The 20,153-nt window shown below is 47.6% G+C and overlaps 1 protein-coding gene and 1 long non-coding RNA gene across 10 annotated transcripts in view; one reads left to right on the plus strand and one right to left on the minus strand.

Annotated features, from left to right (window-relative positions):
- Positions 1-20,153, plus strand: part of IQSEC2 (IQ motif and Sec7 domain ArfGEF 2) — a 160,872-nt gene that overhangs the window by 66,738 nt on the left and 73,981 nt on the right. For 5 of the 9 annotated variants that reach the window (XM_079958638.1, XM_079958642.1, XM_079958639.1 and 2 more), the window contains exon 3: positions 12,582-12,677. The exons of 1 other annotated variant lie outside the window; for it this stretch is intronic. In XM_079958638.1, the coding sequence (XP_079814764.1) occupies positions 12,582-12,677 (96 nt within the window). Of the gene's footprint in view, positions 1-4,081; positions 4,234-9,030; positions 9,214-12,581; positions 12,678-20,153 lie in introns of those variants that run through there. 3 more of the 9 variants (XM_079958645.1, XM_079958644.1, XM_079958648.1) reach the window with 3 other exon arrangements.
- Positions 9,587-12,575, minus strand: LOC307206062. Its single transcript, XR_013834252.1, has 2 exons — positions 11,688-12,575; positions 9,587-9,959 (listed from the first exon to the last, which is right to left on the minus strand). It is a non-coding gene; the product is annotated as an uncharacterized lncRNA (long non-coding RNA).

Below are 20,153 nucleotides of genomic sequence, written 5' to 3' on the forward strand. Positions count from 1 at the left end.
CTTCTCCTCCAGCACAATTATTGTAATTTCCCTTCGTGAAGTTAAAATTTTTTTTCAGGTAAACAAGTTCATCTCTCGATCTTAGTTGTCAAATCCTTGCGTTGAGCCATCTACAACGGGGGGGGGCGGACTTCCTTTTTGCACTCCCCCCGCTCGCTCCAAATTCAAAGATCAAATTTCCCTTTTAAGTCCAATCAATTTACTCACGGGTTGTTCCTTTTAGTCCAAATCCGAAATTTTCAAAGAAGAAGTCGTTGCTCTCCGCCGAATGGCATGCGGCTTCGCTGGGCAGGGGAAGCATTGGACTCACAGCACCACACCACACCCCCCCCCCGTCGCCCGCTCCGCAGCCTTTAAAAAGGCTCCTTCGCGGGTCGGGGGGGGGCGCAAACAGTGCCCGCCGAGTCACCAAGTCCATGGGCATCTCCGCCCATGGTTTTTGAGGGTCCCCGTGTCGCCGGCACGGCAGGACCCGACCCCTACCCAGCCGACTCCCTCCGGAGCTCGGAGGGAGTCCGCCATTCGGCGATGGCGCCGACCCGGAAGTCCAGACTGCTGCAGTTTATATCCTATTCAACTCAGTACATAACAGTGTTTAAATATCAGGCTATACCGTATTTTTGTGGCTGGTGGAGAAGCAGGGGTTCATTTCAGTAGCTCACTTTTGGTTTCTTACTTTTCTGTATATAGTTGCTTGTGCGGAATATTCAGAAGCATTGCAGGCAACCCTGCCACTCATGCCTAACAAATAACATCAATTGTGTTTGATTTTTTGGGGGGGTCAGCCGATGTAATATAAGGTACAACAGTCTTCACTGTGTTCTGCTTCTAGTTGACTTTCAAAATATGTCTTTCCTGGTCTTAGCAACTTGAGGAGGGGTTGGCTCTGTGCCCTTGCATACCGTCAACCTCCACACACACCTCTGAAACCACCTGAATGCTCCTACAGCCAATGGCTCTGTGACAATTCAGGATCTTTTAGAGCCAATGCTGCCTCAGTCCCTAAAAAGAGCCACTCCTAGGCTCTGGGCTCATTTCCAACATAACGGAGGACAAACCTGTGGTACACAGTCGACCTGACCATATGGCTCCTGCTGCCTCCAGCATATTGAAACCTGTAACTCAGTTGTAAAGTCTTGCTAGGGCACTGAAGCTGTGCCAGCTGGCTCTCTGTTGCCGTGACTCTCATAATTAAGGTTGCCAGATGCTGCTCCAAATTGAGCTCCTATGCTTTTAAGAGCTGCATTGCAGGGAGAGGCGGATTCTCTCATTCTTTACACTGCTGCAGTAAAAGAAGACGAAGCAGCTACCGAATCCTCTGTGTGATGCTGCAATTATTAAAGGGAGCGTACTGCATGGACTAGGTGCTGACAACTCTGCTTCTATTTATAAATGATAAACTGAAGCAGATCAATAATCGTAAGGCATCTTGTAAAAACTAAGACCGCAAATCCAGATCTGGTATTGCAGAGTCAGTCTGGAGGATGCTCCACAGCACTCTTTTTTTAGTGCCTCAGATCCACACAACTACGTCTTAGGATAGGTGCAGATGCAGTGAGGAGGGTGCTGTGTCTGTCTCTTCAGGGCAAACATATTTTTTCTGTACCTGCTTCTGGCGTATTAATGAGCATGTGTCTCCTTTGGGAGACTGTTGTGAGGCTAAATTTAGGAAGGGCAGGAGGCAAATGTAATTATAGTGTGTCTGTGTTAACATTCTTATGTTAATGAATGTATCACCTTAATACTTTGCATAAGTGTATCAAAATGCGACAGACATGGGACTATTGGTGCTGGTGGCATGTCCTGATCTGTGGTGTTACAGTGGGGGGGGTGGGGGGAGGTGACGGCAACTGCAGAGCAGCCTCTGCTCACATAAACCAAGATTAATGCTACACAGAGGGCAACAGGATGTTGGCAACACTTGGAAGAAATACAGGCTGGCATTTTGGTGCCAACAGCATTATCTGGTTGCACAACAACAACAACAAAAACCCTTGCATGCAAGAGGAGCCCTGGTCCCACAGTAAAGACCTGTCTGAAAGCACCAGGAGTCCAACAGCGAATAAGCCAGGCTTCAGTCTATTGATCGAAATGGCCTAACCCTAAACCCAGTTATCTGAGAGTGGTAGGCCCCACCAAGCACAACAGGGCTTACTTCTGAGCCATATGCATAGCATTGCTCTGTAAATGTACAGTATCTCTTGTTGCTCTACTCTGACTACCTTCGTAAACAAATCAGCATTGAGATAACACCTTCCTTGGCTCATACTGAGCGTTTGCTGGGCATTTACGGGTGCCAGATGCATGCTGGGTGCTGCACAAAGCATACATGTGATGCAATCCCTGTGCATGGGGGGGGGGAGGCCAAGGTTTGAGCCACATGCTCCGCAAGGGGATAGGACGAGGTCAGGAGACAAATAAGAGATGATGTGATGACCAAAACCGTGAGCTGCAAGTCCCAAAGTTCCCTGTTGGAATCTCACCTCTGTAATTCTGTCACCAAGAAGGCAGCTTTAGGCAAGCACCTGTTTGTATGTGCCCCTCCCATCACAGTGTCAGTTCTACCATTTTATGCTTGTAAGGGGGGGGGGGTCTTGTGACTGTAGCTATGCCAAGTAGAATGACTTGTTCTCTGAAGAAAATTGTTGCTTGCACGTGTGGAAGCGGAAGAAAAGTGAATCAAAGTATTATATTCCCAGAACAGCTGCATGAATGTGCTCCCCACCTGCCTCCTTAGTCTGGCTCTCCTTCTGCCTGGTTGCGCCCTTGGTTTCCCCTTGGTTGGGGGAGCTATGGCCTTCAGCTGCACTCCACCACCCTGGGCAATTGGGCATGCTGCCTGGGGCTGATGGGAGCTGGTGCCTCAGGACATCGGAAGGGCACAGGTTCCCTGTCTTTGACATAAGGAGAGCCAGCCCTTGTGGGATGAATGACCAGAGTTCACACTTACAGCGGACTGAGGGCTCATCCCTGGGACTTGCCTCAGTCTTGATGCTCAACCCTGGGCTAGGTAAAAGTAGTGAGTACTTTCAGGAGTGTACAGAGTGCCTGTTGCTGCTAAGCAAAATCAGCTGGGGTTAGAACTAGAGGAGCTCCAAGGCAGAAGAGGCCCAAAGCAGCAGCTGCCTAGGTGAAGCCAGGGAAATGTGAACAGCAAGAGTCTAGTGGACGGGGTGTTTCTGTGCAGTAAACACTGCCCTCTAGTGCGTATTCCCTCAAAGGATGTGAACACTATGCTGAATGAAGCAAGGTGGTCATTTGCTTTCCCCCCTTTGGGATCAAAGGGCACTGAGCATTGCTAAACAGAGATGGGGAGACTGAGAGTCCTGCCTCCCCGTGCAAAGGACAAGACACCACTTCCTTCTCAATGGTGGGTCCTCAGCACCTCCACACCAGCCCTCGCCAATCTGGTGCTCTCCAAGATGTTGTTGGAACTGCAATTTCCATCAGCTCCAGCCAACACACCATCATGGGGGTGTTTCTGTGCTGGTAGGAATTGTAGTCAAACAAACAATGGGAGGGCACCAGGTTGACAAAGACTGCTCTATATCTTCTTTTCCTAGCAAAATAATATATGTGGTTTGTAGCATTTCACTCAGTTTTTAAAATACATATTTGTATATGTTTTTGAACTGTGAACTGGGTCAGAATTGGCCTGAATATAAGCCTCACTTTCCCCCCAAATTCCAACAATGAATGGTTAAAAGTGCGGCTTAAATTCGCAACCTTACAAAAATGGGCTTTTATGATATTGCTGCTGAAACAGACATACAGTAAAACAGAACAAAAAAATGTTTCATTGCCGAATTGCGAGCTTGAGGCTGTTCATTAGCCATTTATGGGTGTGAGTGTCTGCAGAATTGTAGCAACTGAATAGCAATTTGTGATTTTAGAGATTGTACGGTAACTTTTGCTTGCAAGTTCAAAGGCTTAAATTGGCTCAGTTACAATTCTACCAACCTCAGCGATTTTCAGCCTGTAACCCTATTTTAAGGGAGCGGCTTATATTCTGGGATTGTCTTTTTTTTCTCCCCCCCCCCCCTTTGAATTTTACAGGTGCGACTTATTTGCAGGTGCGGCTTATATTCAAGCCAATATGATATGTCCTGATCTGTGCATTTATTTGGGACATGCAGATCAGATTGGTTTGTATTGGAATTCATGTAGACTGAATTTCTCAAACATCTTCCTTCCATCCCCTAACCTCCAATGTAGAGGCAAAGAAAACACCAGGTATGTTCAAGTTGTGCTCAGTGAATTCATGGTATGAAAATGCCAAATGAACTGTCATTGCTCTGTGGTCTGTTACACCCTGACAAAAGAAATTGAAAGTGATAGTAATCAAGACCACAAATTCTTCCCTATGAGCCAGGAAGCAGCTTTGTACATGTACATAGAACAAATACACATACTTTCTAATTGCATGCCATCTCATCCCTTAGATCAGAAGTTCTCAAACTTTTTTCTCTGAGCCAGATTAAAAATTTGCTTGTGTCACACTGATTTTTTAAATTGATAATAAGTACTTTGGAAAACAAAAAGAAACAACTCTTAGCAGTGCTTGATATACAACCTAGAACACAACTACTTTATAATATGATCAGGGGACATCCAGAAAGTGTTAAAAAATGCAGCTACATAAGAACATGAATCATTCCCAAAATATAATAATGATTGTCCTTGAATCTTCCCACCACACATACCATCCGCTCCTGCTAGCAGCTAGAATAATATGATGCGCCACACCCTTGGAGAACCACTGCCCTAGATGTTCAAATATTTGGAACTGAATAACTGGTGTACATTAAAACACTTTGAGATGTAATTGGGATCTTTCCTGCTGACCAAAAGAGACCCCCATATTTTACTATGAGTGGCTTGATACAAGCTAGTAAAGCAAAACCTCAGCCTCTCACAATGGATAGGATTGGGAAACCTTATTACTGAGTGGGTGGGATGGTTGTATACTGTGTATGTGTGCATGTGCGTACACAGATTTGCCTATTTACAACTTTGGTCCTTGTAAACAAAACAACAGAGTAGATGCATCAGGTAAAAATAACAGTTAAGCGGGAGGGAATGATATAACTCTCAGATCACATGGGGAGGGGGGGAGGAGTACGTTACTTGCCATTAGTTATGCTATGTGCACGAAGCAATTGGTGTTGTCAGTACTTGCAAAGAATCTAGCAAAGGCGAATTCTGTTCTTAAGTTTATCTAGATTGGGTAATAGTGGAGAGCTAGGATGAGAGGTATGATGGTAAATTATTAAGTGCAGGAGCTCAATAGGACAGCCCTCATAGCCGTGGCTCCAAGAAGAGGCAAAGAGTGCAGGCAGCTGAGGTTCAAAAGGAAATGAAAGTAATGTCAGCCTCTGCTAGATTTCCTCCCTCATTCTTTAACTTCCTCTATTCTAAGCTGTTAAATCAAAAAACAAATACACTTGAAAGCCTCCTTATCACCTCATTCACTTGCCAGAAAAGAAGGCTTTGATACTTTGGTGCTCAGGCCGATAATCTTCCTGCTCTTAAAAGTCATGGAGCTGCACTCTGTCCCCCATTCTGATTCCATTACACCGCTGGCCTATATTACTCCCCCCCACACACTTTCTGGAATAGGAATCAGTTTAACTGATGAGGGGTAGGGTTGCCAGCTTTTCAATCTGCCTCTGCTGCTGTACCTTTAACATTCACTAAATTTGCACACTAAATTTGCGCATCCGCATATTGCAAAAAAGTTCTCTTGTTGATTTCTGCGGATCATGCAAGCCAGATTTTTTTAAAAATAATATTTATTACTTTTTAAAAAGGAAAAAGAGAGAAAAGAGGGGGGGAAAGAACAAGAGCAAGAAAAAATAAAACAATACAATACAATATATAAACCATACAAAACACAACCTCAACACATCACCCAACACAATGAACTAAACAAAACAAAACAAAAACAATTTAAAAACATATATCATACTTTTTCCATATTCTAACTTTCATTTCCTTATATCATCGACCTCCTCTCACCTCCCTCTTTGTATTCCACTTCCATTAATTGTTTTAGCAATTCCTTTCCATCTTTCTCCATTTTCTATCATATAAATGTCTTAACATATTTTTAATCTTATTTCCATTAAAATTAATATACTTATTTAAGCTTAACTCTTAAAGCATTTCTACTAAGGCTATAAAAATTCATTCCAACATTTTCCTGTCACTCATTAATTTTACAATATTTTTATATATAACTTTAAATCTTCCAATCTTCTTCCACCATCTCCTCTCCCCGGTCTCGGACTCTGACAGACACTTCCGTCCACTCCATACAGTCCATCAACCTGGAGATCTTATGTCCGAGGCTCTTAACTCTTTTCCACATCCCTTCTGCAGTTCTTCATATTCTTTGATGCTAAAGAGCAGATCTCGAGGAAACTCCAATCCAACAACACCTCCACTCCCTCTCGACAGGTCAGCCAAATTTCCACAATTAAAGCTAGGATCCATAAAGTATTTCAGGGCATATTTCAAAATTCCTCCAACTCCAAAGGCCCCCCAAGCTCCAATTTCCTCCTGACCCAAGTCCATATTCCAAAAGTCAGTTAATCCCTGCATAGAGGGATCTTTCCAACTTTCCTTTTCCAGTCCAGGCCAGGCTCCGATCTTCAGAGTCTGACTTTTTCTAGTTTCAATCATAAAGGGCCTCAACTTATGGTCTTCGATTTGCCTCTGTAGGACTAAGGCTCCCCCTTGTATTGCTTTAGGTTCGACAACAGCAACTTTCTCCTCCTTTTCAGCAATTTGTCCTGCTAAAATAGGTTCCTGTGTCAAATCCTGAATAATTTCTGTATTGGTGTTCACTTTTGGTCCCAAAATGTCAGTTTTAGTAATCATATCATCCAATTTTTTATGAAGCTGTTCCAGCAAATAGTTTATCTTGCAAAATGCAGTTACTAAGGCTTCTCCTGTCGACATTCTCGAACGTCCAAGGTCAATCTCTTGTTCCCACACTTCTTATCAAGCAGCTGGAGATTTCCCAGCTCCACTCTTGTAACAGTTTCAAAAGCTCCCTCTAGAGGGAAACAGTCTCCACTTGTATCAATCCTTTCAAAGAAAGTTCAAAAAGTAAAGTTGGTTTCAATTTTCAGTTACTTTTCCTCCCTTTTAAACGCAGAAGCGGACAATGGAAACAATATATTTCTCTTATTCAATCGACTGTCAACATCCGTTCTCATCGCTGTCAATGAACTCTCCCAAAACGTCAATCACTGTCAGTCCGTTCCCAGGTTCAGAGCAGTGGCAATTTAATTCTAATCACTCTCTCCTTCAGGATACACGGTCCAAAATTTCCCCCCTCTTCTCCTGCTTCCAAGGGGGGTCTAATAATTTCAATCGATGGAAGTTTAATCCTTTAATCCTTTACTTTAAGACCTTAACTTGCAAGCTCTTTGTTTCAGTCTATTTACAAAAGGGGAAGGCGGACTTCCTGTTTTGAACCTTCCCCGTTCGATGTCAAATTAAGGTATTTAAAGATCCAATTTTCCGTACTACTCACGGGTTGTTATTTAAAGTCCAATTGTCCACAGGAAAAAGTCAGCGCTCTCCGGCAGCAGCAATGCGGCTTCACTCCGTGAAAGAAGCAGTCGATTCAAAGCACCGCGCCGCTCACCCCTCGTCGCTCCGGATCCCCAAAACAGGGTTTCCCCGCGAGTAGGGGAGGTGCAAAGGGTGCCACCCGAATCCCAAGTTCACAAGCTTCTTCCGCCTGTGATTTCAGTGGGTCTCCGCCTTCGCCGTGGCAGTTCAGACCCTACTTTTCACGGAGCAAGTTCCTCCCGTTCGGAGGAGCTCTGCCATTGCCGGAGGCGCTAACCCACAAGTCACAAGCCAGATTTTTGTGTTGGCAATGCTGAGCTGGAGAAGACAAAAGTTCTTATTTCTGTGCCTTTCTTGGTTCCCTTCCTACCACAGGTTGTGGATAGATTTTCTGAGCAAGTTCAAACAGTGATAGAACTTAGTAAGAGAAACTGACAAACGAGTGGCCTGTGTCAGTTGATGTATTTGAGGGTGTTTCTTTTCTATACAAATGGCCACAGTATGAATTACTGTAAGCTGGGAAGGTACAGGGATGTTTGGACTCTTTGATGGGCTGTGGCTGCATTCACTAACACCCATTGCCAAGGTGCCAACTTGAACAAAAAAATTGGGGGGGGGGGCAGGTAAGCCCAGCCCTGCATAACTGATCACATGATGCGGTGCATGCACACCATTTGCATGGCAATACCCATCACCTTTGGGAGGTCCCAGTCCCCTCAAATATTTTATGGGGGGGGGCAAAGACCCCTTGGCCCCTAGGAGTTGGCTCCTATGCCCATTGCAATGGGGGCAGGGAAATAGCAGGTTCCAAGTCCTTTCATTCTTGTTTGGTTTCTCCTGCTGTTTTGCTAAATTGTAACGATTTGCGGGTGGCGCTGTGGGTTAAACCACAGAGCCTAGGACTTGCCGATCAGAAGGTCAGCGGTTTGAATCCCCACGACGGTGTGAGCTCCCGTTGCTCGGTCCCTGCTCCTGCCAACCTAGCAGTTCGAAAGCACGTCAAAGTGCAAGTAGATAAATAGGTACCGCTCCGGCGGGAAGGTAAACGGCGTTTCCGTGCGCTACTCTGGTTCGCCAGAAGCGGCTTAGTCATGCTGGCCACATGACCCGGAAGCTGTATGCCGGCTCCCTCGGCCAATAAAGCGAGATGAGCGCTACAACCCCAGAGTCTGTCACAACTGGACCTAATGGTATTTATTATTTTATGTACTTTGCTCTTTTGATGAGTCTGTTCATTTAAAACAAAATTGATATAGGCTGAAAAATGATTTTCTAAAATGGTCTGAGATTGAATAGTTCCTTCAGAGGGAAGCGCCGTCTGGATCACTTTGCGTCTCTTCCCCCTCCGCCCGCACCAGCTCCACACCAGCTCTCAAAGATCTTGCCAACAAAAAACCAGCATTTAACATGTTAACTCAAATGCTCTCCCTCCCCCTCCCCTGCCCAGCCCGGGATTTCCGTGGAAGGCGATCAGCTGACGGAGGGGGAGAAAAGGAAGAGCGACGCCTCGCTTCAAGGGGGGGGGGAGATCACCGCCCCCCCCCCGCTGGAAGAAGTGGGTGTGTTGCGCGTGGAAGGAGAGACGTTTGCGGGAAGAGGAGAGAAGGAGGCGGAGATGGAGCGCGACGTGTGAGTGGAGCTCTGGGGGGCGGGGGCTCTGGCCCGGAATGCCTGCAAAACGGGGCCGGGACTGCCCGGAGAAAGGAGCGGGGAGGCAGGAGAGGGCGAGGCTGCTCGGGGGCCGGCCACTTTCCGGGGGGCTGGCAGGGGGTTGTGCCCCCCCCCCCCGAGCGTGCATGATGCGCTGGCTTGGTACGTTCCCCAGAAATGCGGGGCTTCTCTCTAGGCCAGGAGTCGCGGCGCTGCTGACTCGCAGAAACCATCCCGCCCCCCCCCCCCCCGCTGCCAGCGCAATGGAGAACCTGGGAGCGGGGAAAGGGCGGATCCATGGAACCCTTTCAAAGCCCAAACACGAAACAGGAAAGCAAGGCAGGAAGAAGAATAATAATAATACAATTACTTTATTAATGAACTTCTAAACCTCTGTCTCAAGGCAGTTAGCTGGGGAGGATCACGCATATTGCAGCCATCTGCTAAGCTGAGGACTTTCTCTTCTGGGGCTCGTTGGCCCGGCCTGCTGGAATCGCAGCCCCTCCCTCTTTCTTATTCATGGCTGATTCAAGTGTCCCATGGCAGGGCTTTTTTCTTGAATTCCTGTTGAGAGCCATGTACAGACCCCTCCACCCCCGCCTATTTCCCCATCCTTCTCATTCCCTCACTTGAGTTCTTCAGTGTTTTATAATGTGCAGTAAAATATGTACACAGGAAGCAAAACTCATTTATGTTGTTTGTCCAGGGTGTTCTTAACTCTGTGCCTGTGGAGGAAGTAGTGGTAGAAAGAGAAAAGAGAAGACTGGTTGGGAAAGAAAGTGACTGGAGCAGGACTGGAGCAGGAGCAGGCACTGGTTTTGTGCAGAAGCAGCATGCCTCTGGACAAAGAACTGAAGACCCATCCTTTCTAGTTTTTGTTTGCAAGCAGCAGGAGCAGTGGCATAGCATGGGTTGCTGGTGTCCAGGGCAGGGCAAATGTTGTGCCCCCCGGGGACTGGGCAGCTGGGGTGGCTCCGGAAGACGGCAGGAGCTCAGCAGGGAGCCTGCTGTGGGGGCGCCTGGTTGCACCCGTCTCATAATTTTGTGCCCGGGGCCACCGGCCCCTAGCCCCCCTCCCACTACGCCGCTGAGCCACACTTGGAATCAAGAGCAGCAGGTTAGTCATAGGGTTGACATATTTTGAAGAGCAAAATGAGGATGCTATGACGGCCATTCAAAGCAAATAAATGCAATTTGTCTCAAATTTTACCCCTGAAAAAGAGGACGTGTCCTGGAAAAAGAGGTCAAGCCTAGGACAGGCCCGGGTCTTGTTCAGAAAGAAGGTGCTTAGGACCTCTAAGTCCCTTTACTTCTCCTGTCAGTGACTGGGCACTCAGGCCTGCCTTGAAGTCTCACATCTTGGGCTTTGCTTTGTAATCTGCACTGTGTCAGGACTGGTTGGGGTTACTGAGTGTTGAGGCGAAGACAGTCTGGACATGCTCAATGGCACATATGTTACTTTTGCCCTGGCAAGCCACTCCTTGAGATGACTCAATAGGAGGGTCAAAGCCTGCCTGCTCCAAAGGGGGAGGCGTGGAAGTTGGACTGCATCTTCCCTCCAGGGTCGGGTGGCGTAACTTTTGCATCTTGTTGCGGCATTTCCTATAGGCGCCCAGAGCAGCCATTTCTTACCTGGGAGAAAGTAAAGGTGTGCTGGGGAAAGGGGTTGCTGTGCCTTCTGCTCACAGCCTTTGCCAGTTGTATACCCTTCTATTTTGTATCTGGGGACTTTAGTGGGAGCCACTGAGAACCAAAGCTATCGTGATAACCCACCCTTTTACATGCTTAATCATAGCCACTCTGGAATTCCAAGTTTTGGAGGGGAGGGGTTGCACTGGAATGCAATAGAGAGCCCAGAAAGCGGCTTTTAGACAATTAGGCAGATATTCCAGGACTGAAATCTGGGGCTGAAAGCAGGATATGAGGCAAAGTCTTGCTTAGGATGAAACAGCACAAAACATGTTGAAATGGACCCGCCTTGAGCTCTGGTGGCAGCTGCCCTTCCCTTCCAACGTTTCTCCTTTACCTGCTTCCTCATATGGGGTGGGGGGTGTTAATCTTCACCCCTTTCTCCAAGTTGGTTGCCTCCTTCATGTTTTGATGAGAAAACAGCAGGGCTTTTGAGGGGAGGGGGGAGGGAGAGGGGCTATTATAGGAAGAAATGTGGACCCGGGTTTCTCATCCTCTTCAGCGTCTCTCTCTTGAGTCACATAGGGGAGGGTGGTTGGGAGAGGCAGAAACTTGCTGCTTTCATCCTGATCCCTCTGGGTTGCCTCTCTTTGCTCTGAACTCTGCAGGCCCAACGGTCCTTCCTGCTCCTCCTGTGCAGCTTCCCTAGCAGACCCTTCCTTCTGACCTTATGTGACCCAGGCAGCTCAGTGTGCATGCTTACCAACATGTACATACTCTCCAGTCTTCCCTGCCTCCCATCAGGTACGCCCCCAAGTGCTCACCTTCGGAGCCTTTCAGGTGAGACTTGCTTTTGCCCCAGAAGCTTCCCCTCCTGCAGCTGGAGGGGAAGGGGCAAACTGCTGGCTAAGAGAGGCGTGGGATTGGCAGAGACTCACAAGGCTGCCAAGAGAGTTCCATGCCATGTTGCACATGCAGCTGTAGTCAACCAAAGACCTGCACATCAGTTTTCCTGGAGGGTGAAGGACCCCTTCGAAACATCACTCCATGTGTATTGCAGCCTAGCCCTGCTGACCCTTCACCCTCAGCCCTGGTGCCCTGCACTTCTGACCAGGATCCCTCTGCTCCACTCCTCCTGAGGAACAAGTACCTCAGCTTGTTGTTGGCATTGTTGGCTTTCTCTAGGCTAGTTCCCTGCTTTTTCTGTCTCACCTACTGTAGCTTTTGTCTCCTTGATCCCTGAATACCTCCCCACCCAAGTGCTTTCTTGCTCTTTCATGCCAGACGGCCCTCAGTTCTGTGACCCGCCAAGTGTTCTGCTGCCTATCTCTTCCTGCACCTGGAGCTGCTGTGGCCTCTAATCCTTGTCCCCAGGGAACTGCTGCTCTCTGTTTCTCTTTCTCTTTCCCTCCCTCTCCCCCCCTTTCCATGGCCCAGTGTGTGGCTGAGTCTCTTCGTTTGGCCAGGGGGTGTTGCTATGTTTTTTTTCTGTTTGTTCAGTGCTGTCCTTCTTTTTCTTGACTTTGTGTTTTTTCTTCTCTTCCTTCCCCTCTCTCTGCCCATCCATCCACCCACTCCTTCTGGCACATTCCTTCCATCTGTGTCCACACATATCTCTTCCTTCATTTATTTCCCTACACACATCTCCCTCTCTCTCCCTCTCTTTCTGTCTCTCTTTCTCTCTCTCTGTTGCTCCGTCTCTCTGCTGCCTTCTGTAGGTCGTCCACGTGTCCCACTCTGCACCAGTACTGCTGTTCTGCTCAGTCGCTTCTCCACTCGCAGCTAGCTTCCCCTGCCAGGCACACAGGCTGCAGGTAAGCCACTCACACCCACTACCCGCAACTTGCGCACTCCAAGCCATTCCCATGTCTCAACATGCTATGCTTATCCACAAAATCCAGCATTTCCTAGACTTCCTGGTTCCCATGACAGCCCTGAGGGTTGGGTTGCTTGTAGCTCCCTAGGATGTAGGAGGCTGGGGGGGTGTCATAGCACAGTGGTGGAGCCCCTGCTTGGTATGCAGCAGCTCCCAGGCCCTGGCATTTCCAGGTAGGGCTGGAAATGCCAACCTCCTGGCCACTTTAGACAATCCTAAGCTTGATGGGCCAGTGCTGTTGCTCAGTGCTAGGCAGCTTCCTTTGTTCTCAACATCAGGCGGAATGGGCTGGATTTCTGGGGTCTTTCCCCAGCAATAGCAGAATGTTCTGGGAAAAGAGCCAAGATTATGGAGGTACTGCTCTCAGCTGTAGATAGTTACTTCAGCTGCGGTGAAGCGAGATGCCTTTGGTAGTTCCCCTCCTCTGCTCTGCTGTCACTGCTGCCAGGGGGCTCTGGAGGCTGGCCTTAGGCCCACAGGGAGTTAGCAGGCGCCCAGCAAGACAACTGGTGTTGGCCTTGTGAACCTGTGGGGCTTTTGTCCCCATAAAAGGAAATACTGGATTTCATTTCCTCCATGCTTGCAACATCCCTTTGCATTTGCCTTACCTGTGTTTCTCAAACTTGGGTCCCCAGCTGTTGTTGGACTACAACTCCCGTCATCCCTAGCAAGCAGGACCAGTGGTCAGGGATGGTGGAAGTTGTAGTTCGACAACAGCTGACGACCCAAGTTTGAGAAACACTGCACCCCTGCCGCAGCTCACTCCACCCTAGACCCTGCTGATCTCCGTTAACATCTTAACACAAACTACCTTCTCCCTCACACCAGGCTGCAGCCTCAGGTTACAAAATAAGGACACTCTCATCTCTGTTTATGCCATGGAGATAAAGAAGCTGGGGTGTGGGCCCATTTTGTGCTCTGGGGCTAGTTTTGACAAGGGGGCTTCAGCTCACGCAGAGACTGTGTGTGTGGATGCATGCAAGTGTTTGCAAGAGCCTAAAGCAAGTGTGTCACACAGAAGCTGTGTGAGCAAGACTGAATGTGCAAATGAGTGATCATAAAATGACATGGTCCTTAGCGAGTGTGTTGAGGAGTTTCAGCAGGCCTGCCCAGAGCTGCTGTCTCTCTGTCTGTCTTTTTTTCTTTTCCTGATCTTCAACAGCAGTTTGATATACAGACATTAAGTACCGTATTTTTCGCTCTATAACGCACACCTGACCATAACACGCACATCGTTTTTAGAGGAGGAAAACAAGGGAAAAAACATTCTGAATGAAACAGTGGATGTATCATTTTTGGGCTTCATGCTGTGGCCACAGACATGTGATCTGATGGTGAATTTGGGGTGACCCAATGCAAAGATCCTGAGTATCCCTGTGGATCCATGCTTTGTAACCACGTTTTTGCACCATTGCAGCCCCAGGCAACAGTGGGTGCGTGATTTTTTTGGTGCAGGCTGTAGCCATGGACATGCTATGTGATCTGATGGTGAATTTGGGGTGACCCAATGCAAAGATCCTGAGAATCCCTGTGGATCCATGCTTTGTAACCACATTTTTGCACCATTGCAGCCCCAGGCAACAGTGGGTGCGTGATTTTTTTGGTGCAGGCTGTAGCCATGGACATGCTATGTGATCTGATGGTGAATTTGGGGTGACCCAATGCAAAGATCCTGAGAATCCCTGTGGATCCATGCTTTGTAACCACATTTTTGCACCATTGCAGCCCCAGGCAACAGTGGGTGCGTGATTTTTTTGGTGCAGGCTGTAGCCATGGACATGCTATGCGATCTGATGGTGAATTTGGGGTGACCCAATGCAAAGATCCTGAGAATCCCTGTGGATCCATGCTTTGTAACCACATTTTTGCACCATTGCAGCCCCAGGCAACAGTGGGTGCGTGATTTTTTTGGTGCAGGTTGTAGCCATGGACATGCTATGTGATCTGATGGTGAATTTGGGGTGACCCAATGCAAAGATCCTGAGGATCCATGTGGATCCATGCTTTTTAACCATGTTTTTGCACCATTGCAGCCCCAGGCAACAGTGGGTGCGTGATTTTTTTGGTGCAGGTTGTAGCCATGGACATGCTATGTGATCTGATGGTGAATTTGGGGTGACCCAATGCAAAGATCCTGAGGATCCATGTGGATCCATGCTTTTTAACCACGTTTTTGCACCATTGCAGCCCCAGGCAACAGTGGGTGCGTGATTTTGGGGGGGCAGGCTGTAGCCATGGACATGCTATGTGATCTGGTGGTGAATTTGGGGTGACCCAATGCAAAGATCCTGAGGATCCATGTGGACCTATGCTTTGTAACCACATTTTAAGTGGGGAGCGAAGGAAAAACAAATAAGGGACATGAGAGGGGTGTGCAGAGAAGCAGCTGGCTAAGAATGCAGGAGAGGGATTTAACGGGAGGGAGGAAAGAAAGGCAAAAGTTTCCCCCCACCCAAGCCAGCTATCTCTCTCTCTCTCTCTCTCTCTCTCTCTCTCTCCCTCTCCCTCTCCCTCTCCCTCTCCCTCTCCCTCCCTCCCTCCCTCCCTCCCTCCCTCCCCCTCCCTCCCTCCCCCCTCTCTCTCCCTCCCCCTCCCCCTCCCCCCTCTCTCTCTCCCTTTCCCCCTCTCTCTCCCTCTCCCCCAGCAGCACAGAAGCACAGAGAGGAATTCCCCTCTGCTTGCCTGGAGGGGAGGGGCTTTCCCTGCTCTTTGTTCCGTTTCAGCAAACACAGCAATGAAACAGAGGTGGGTGGGCAGTAAGACCCTGAGGCAGAATGCAGGAAAGCAGCCACTTCCTCTTTTCAGTTTTCCCTTCTCCGTGAAGCGCCGCAATTTGATTTTTGCCTGATTTTTCGGCTCCAGGGACCACACATTCGCTCTATAACACGCACAGACATTTCCCCTTCCTTTTTAGGAGAAAAAATCTGCGTGTTATAGAGGGAAAAATACGGTAGATGTAACTTTTCCTTGTATGGAGATAAGAAGAGATGGCCAGCTTTTGAACTGTCCCCCTTCTTGCTGTGGCTTGATCTGCAGCAATTAGCATGGCAGGTGGGAACATGGATCTCTGTGCCATGAGAAATGCCGCCTGCTAAATCCTGGAGTTCAAAGTGAAACCACAAAGAGATAAGTTGGGGGCTGGGTAGATGGGGGAATGTTTCACGTACTTAATGTCTACCTGTTAGACTGCTGTGAAAAGCAGAGGTTCCCTGCCAGAAAAGAAATTGGCAGCATTATGACTTTTTGTGGGGGCAGGTGTAACTCTGAACAAGTCTACTTCCTACATTCATAACAATCTCTCTGTAGCAAATAGCCATAGCCAAATGCAAAAGAGGACAGGCTCCTACAGCTATCACTGTTTGGAAGACGGGATTCCAGCAGGTGCTGAAATTGCCTTTTCTACACAACTCTGATGGGTTCAAGGGTCCCCTCTTCTCTGGCCTTTGGCCATGCTGATAGGAAAGCTGCCTTTTCCACGTAACTTTAAGGGGGAAGAAGATCCATGTTCTCCTTTTTACACATCACAGCTAGCAGAGCTTTCCTGGTTGCTAACACCCCCCCCCCCCAGCTTTTAACAGCTGTGTGACAAAGGAGAGATTCAGCTTTCTTCACCTGCTGAATTTCTGTTTATCATACAACTATTAATTATACAATAGCTGGGCAAGCAAAAGTAATAGAGGAATAGAAACAGACAGCTCATGTGCATAACGAGTGGTTGTGACGGACTCTGTGCATACATCTGCCAGACCTGCAGAGTTTGTGGCCCATCACAGCCTTTAATGAGAGCTCCACCTCTCTTTTAAATCAGAAGCAGTGAAGGCAGTGAAGGACCTGTGTGAGTATCTGGAGGTGGTTGGTGGATGGATGGTGGCTAACAGATTGAGGTTGAATCCTGACAAGACAGAAGTACTGTCTTTAGGGGACAGAGGGCGGGCAGGTGTGGAGGCCTCCCTGGCCCTGAATGGGGTAACTGTGCCCCTGAAGGACCAGGTGTGCAGCCTGGGAGTCATTCTGGACTCACAGCTGTCCATGGAGGAGCAGGTCAATTCTGTGTCCAGGGCAGCTGTCTATTAGCTCCATTTGGTACACTGGCTGAGACCCTACCTGCCCACAGACTGTCTTGCCAGACCTTTAAAGCCCTAAACGGCCTCAGTCCTATATACTTGAAGGAGCATCTCCACCCCCATTGTTCAGCCCGGACACTGAGATCCAGCTCCAAGGGCCTTCTGGCGGTGCCTGCTCTGCAAGAAGTGAAGTTACAGGGAACCAGGCAAAGGGCCTTCTTGGTAGTGGTGCCTGCCCTATGGAACAACCTCCCATCAGATGTCAAGGAGATAATTATACAACCTTTAGAAGACATCTGAAGGCAGCCCTGTATAGGGAAGCTTTTTAATCTTTAATGTTTTATTATGTTTTTATATATGTTGGAAACCACCCAGAGTGGCTGGGGCAGCCCAGTCAGATGGGCGGGGTACAAATTTTATCATAATCATCATCATCATCATCATTATTATTACATATATCTCACTATGGCTGATAATCCTTATGAGGCTCTAAACAATGTCTTTTGGGCCCCCATGTATGCCAAGTGGTCCACATTCAGTCATACTTTGTGCAGAGCTGGTCTAAACTGTAGGCTGGTTTGGACATAATACATGTATTTTGGTCCTTGTTCATAGGGCTTCACCTCCCCAGTATGAGCTAAGATAGAGAAACTTAATGACTGAGCCAGCACAGATGACTAGTAACATCCCGTAATTTCAGCAACTTTTCATGTTTCTTTGCAAGATAGTCTATCTCAGGAAAAGCAGTAGTGCTTGTTTTGGGGCAAAAAAAGTTTTGTGAAAACTACCCTAATGTCATGTGTAAATATGGTCATGATTGTAAGTTTTGTGATGGAGAATCTGTGGCCCTCTAGATGTCTCTAGGCTACAGCTCCCGTCATTTCTGTTTACTGGCTATGCTGGTTGAGGCTGATGGGAGCTCAAGTTCAACAACTTCTAGAAGGCCACAGGTTAACCACTCCAGGTGTACAGGAAAGTAAGTAAAAAATTCAGTACTGCACATGAATTACAATTGCCAAACACAACTGTACAATTCATTTCGCTTGTGTTCACGTGGACAAGGCAGTGCTAATTGCTTCTGCATTTTTTTAAGCAGTTGGCTTAACCATGCAGTTCAGTTATGTTATGTATATGGCTTTATGTATTCCGTTTCTGCTACACAGAAGGTATCCCAGGTCTCTCTGTGTTCTAGAATCATTTATGGTGGACAGAGGATAGCATTCTCATAGGCAAGTCTGTGGCCCTCCAGATGTTCTTGGACTACAACTCCAGATGTTCTTGGACTACAACTCCTTGACCATTAGCCAGGCTGGCTGGGACTGATGGAGTCCAAGTACACCTGGAGGGCCACAGGTTCCCCATTCTTGGTTTAGGAATAGAGAGTTGAACCAGACCTTCTGAGAGGCAAAGTGAGTTGGCTGCTTCAGGTGGGAGGGGCCACTAGCTCAGCAGTAAGAGCAAGTGCAGAAGTTCTCTGGTTCAGGCCCTGTCATCTCCAGTTGAGCAACCTCAAGTTGCAAGGCTTGAAAGAACTGGCAAGCCACTGAGAACTGGAGAAGATCACACCAAGCTGGATGGACCCAGTGGTCTGACTTGGTATGGCAGCTGCATATGCTTATATGAATTCCATTAAGGGCTGCAGAGCCCTTGGGCAGAAAAGTGTCCCAAGATTGTTCCCATGTCAGTATGTGGACGAGAATGCCCAGGGGCGAGTGGGGGCAGCTCCAACGCCAAAGTGGCTTGGGCTGATCCTGCTTTGTAAAGCTCTTTTCTCATCTTAACCTTCAAGTTAAATTACCATTCATTTAGCCTTCATTTTCTGAACAGACACTTATATATAACACAGGGGATTATGGGAGCTGCAGTGCAGGGAGACTATGGGATGCTATTGAATGTCTTGTCTGTCACAGGATTGTGGAGTAAAGGTTGAGACTTTTTTGTCCATTTTTTTGTCCCCAAGACATAATCAATTTGTATAAGATGACACGCTGGACGTGGTAATATTTGGTGCAGACAGAATCATGGGATCAGTTTCCACAGAGTTCATGTATCCAAGAAACAGTCAAGCATTATGAGCATTCACAAACTTTTGTCTTGATTTGGCTCCAGCTACTATTTGGAACAAAAATTGCAAAGAAATTATGAGGAAAATGCAGGGCCTGGTAACTCTGGGATATCATTGCCTTGACTTGACCATACAAGGTTGTGTAGTGGAGTTTTGAATATGATTCTCCCTCACTCACTTTCTGAGTAGAATGTCTTACACAAAATTTTAAAAGAACAGTACCAAAAGAATAGTGCAGAAGAGAGTCACCAGCTTTATTTTTCTGGCAGGGGCTCCTGTGACATTCATTAGGTGAAGCTTTCTCCCATCACTGCATCTGCCTGCCAATAAAAAATTCACCTGCTGAATTTCTGTTTCTTGTGCTGCTAGGAGGAAAAAATAAACGACAGCCTGATCTATGTGCACTGATGCCCAGAAATAACCCTGTGGAAGGACTCAGGACTGCTTGCCTTTGCTCTTGTGAACAGAATGAGAGGAGTGGGGAGAGGAGAGAATGAATAAATGGATGGATGGATGGATGGACGATAATGAATATTAATAAGACAGTGATCTATTCTGTAAACAAAGTGTGATGGTGCAGTAGTATTTGAATGAATCGTGTAAGAGAAAAGTGGAATTAAGTTGGCAGGCAGGATAGTTAAACGAGGATTTATTTTGGGTTGTCAGGCTGCAACCCAGAAATCCATGCTGTACCCTTAAGCAAGGCAACTGGTTCCTTTCCCTGTCCTGTGTCACACACTTGGAGGCTAGGTTCATTACAGTATTGGGGGAGGGCAAGAGAACTGAGGGGGGAAGTGGCAGGAGAAAACACCCCCCATTTCCTCTGTTGCATTAAAGGTACAATGCAGAGTTCCAGGATGTGACCTGGAGTCAGCAGTCAGCTTGGTCAGTGGCCAGGGATGATGACAGTTGTAGTATAACACCATTTGGAGGATGAAGAATGATGGGAAAATTGTAGGTGCATTCTCTTTTGTGATTTGGAGAATTCTGTTAAAGAAATGGGGCTTTCCCTGGGTTTTGGCTTAGCAATCTTTAAATGGGTTGTGGGGAGAAATGAAAAGCCAAAGGTTTGTTAAGTTTCCCTGCTTGCCTTCCAGCTTGAAAGATGCATCACATCAGCATCTCCACTCCAGCCATCACCCTGCTGTCCCCCCCCCCACCGGCAATGGAGGGTTTGTCTGCAGGATTATAATCCTTCTCTGTCTGTCTGTCTGTCTGTCTGTCTGTCCCCTTCCCATTTTCTAGGGATGATGACGAGGCTGAGGACGTCCACCAGTTTTGTTGC

Source organism: Podarcis cretensis, assembly GCF_951804945.1.
Source record: "Podarcis cretensis genome assembly, chromosome: 17".
NCBI classification, from domain to species: Eukaryota; Metazoa; Chordata; class Lepidosauria; order Squamata; family Lacertidae; genus Podarcis; species Podarcis cretensis.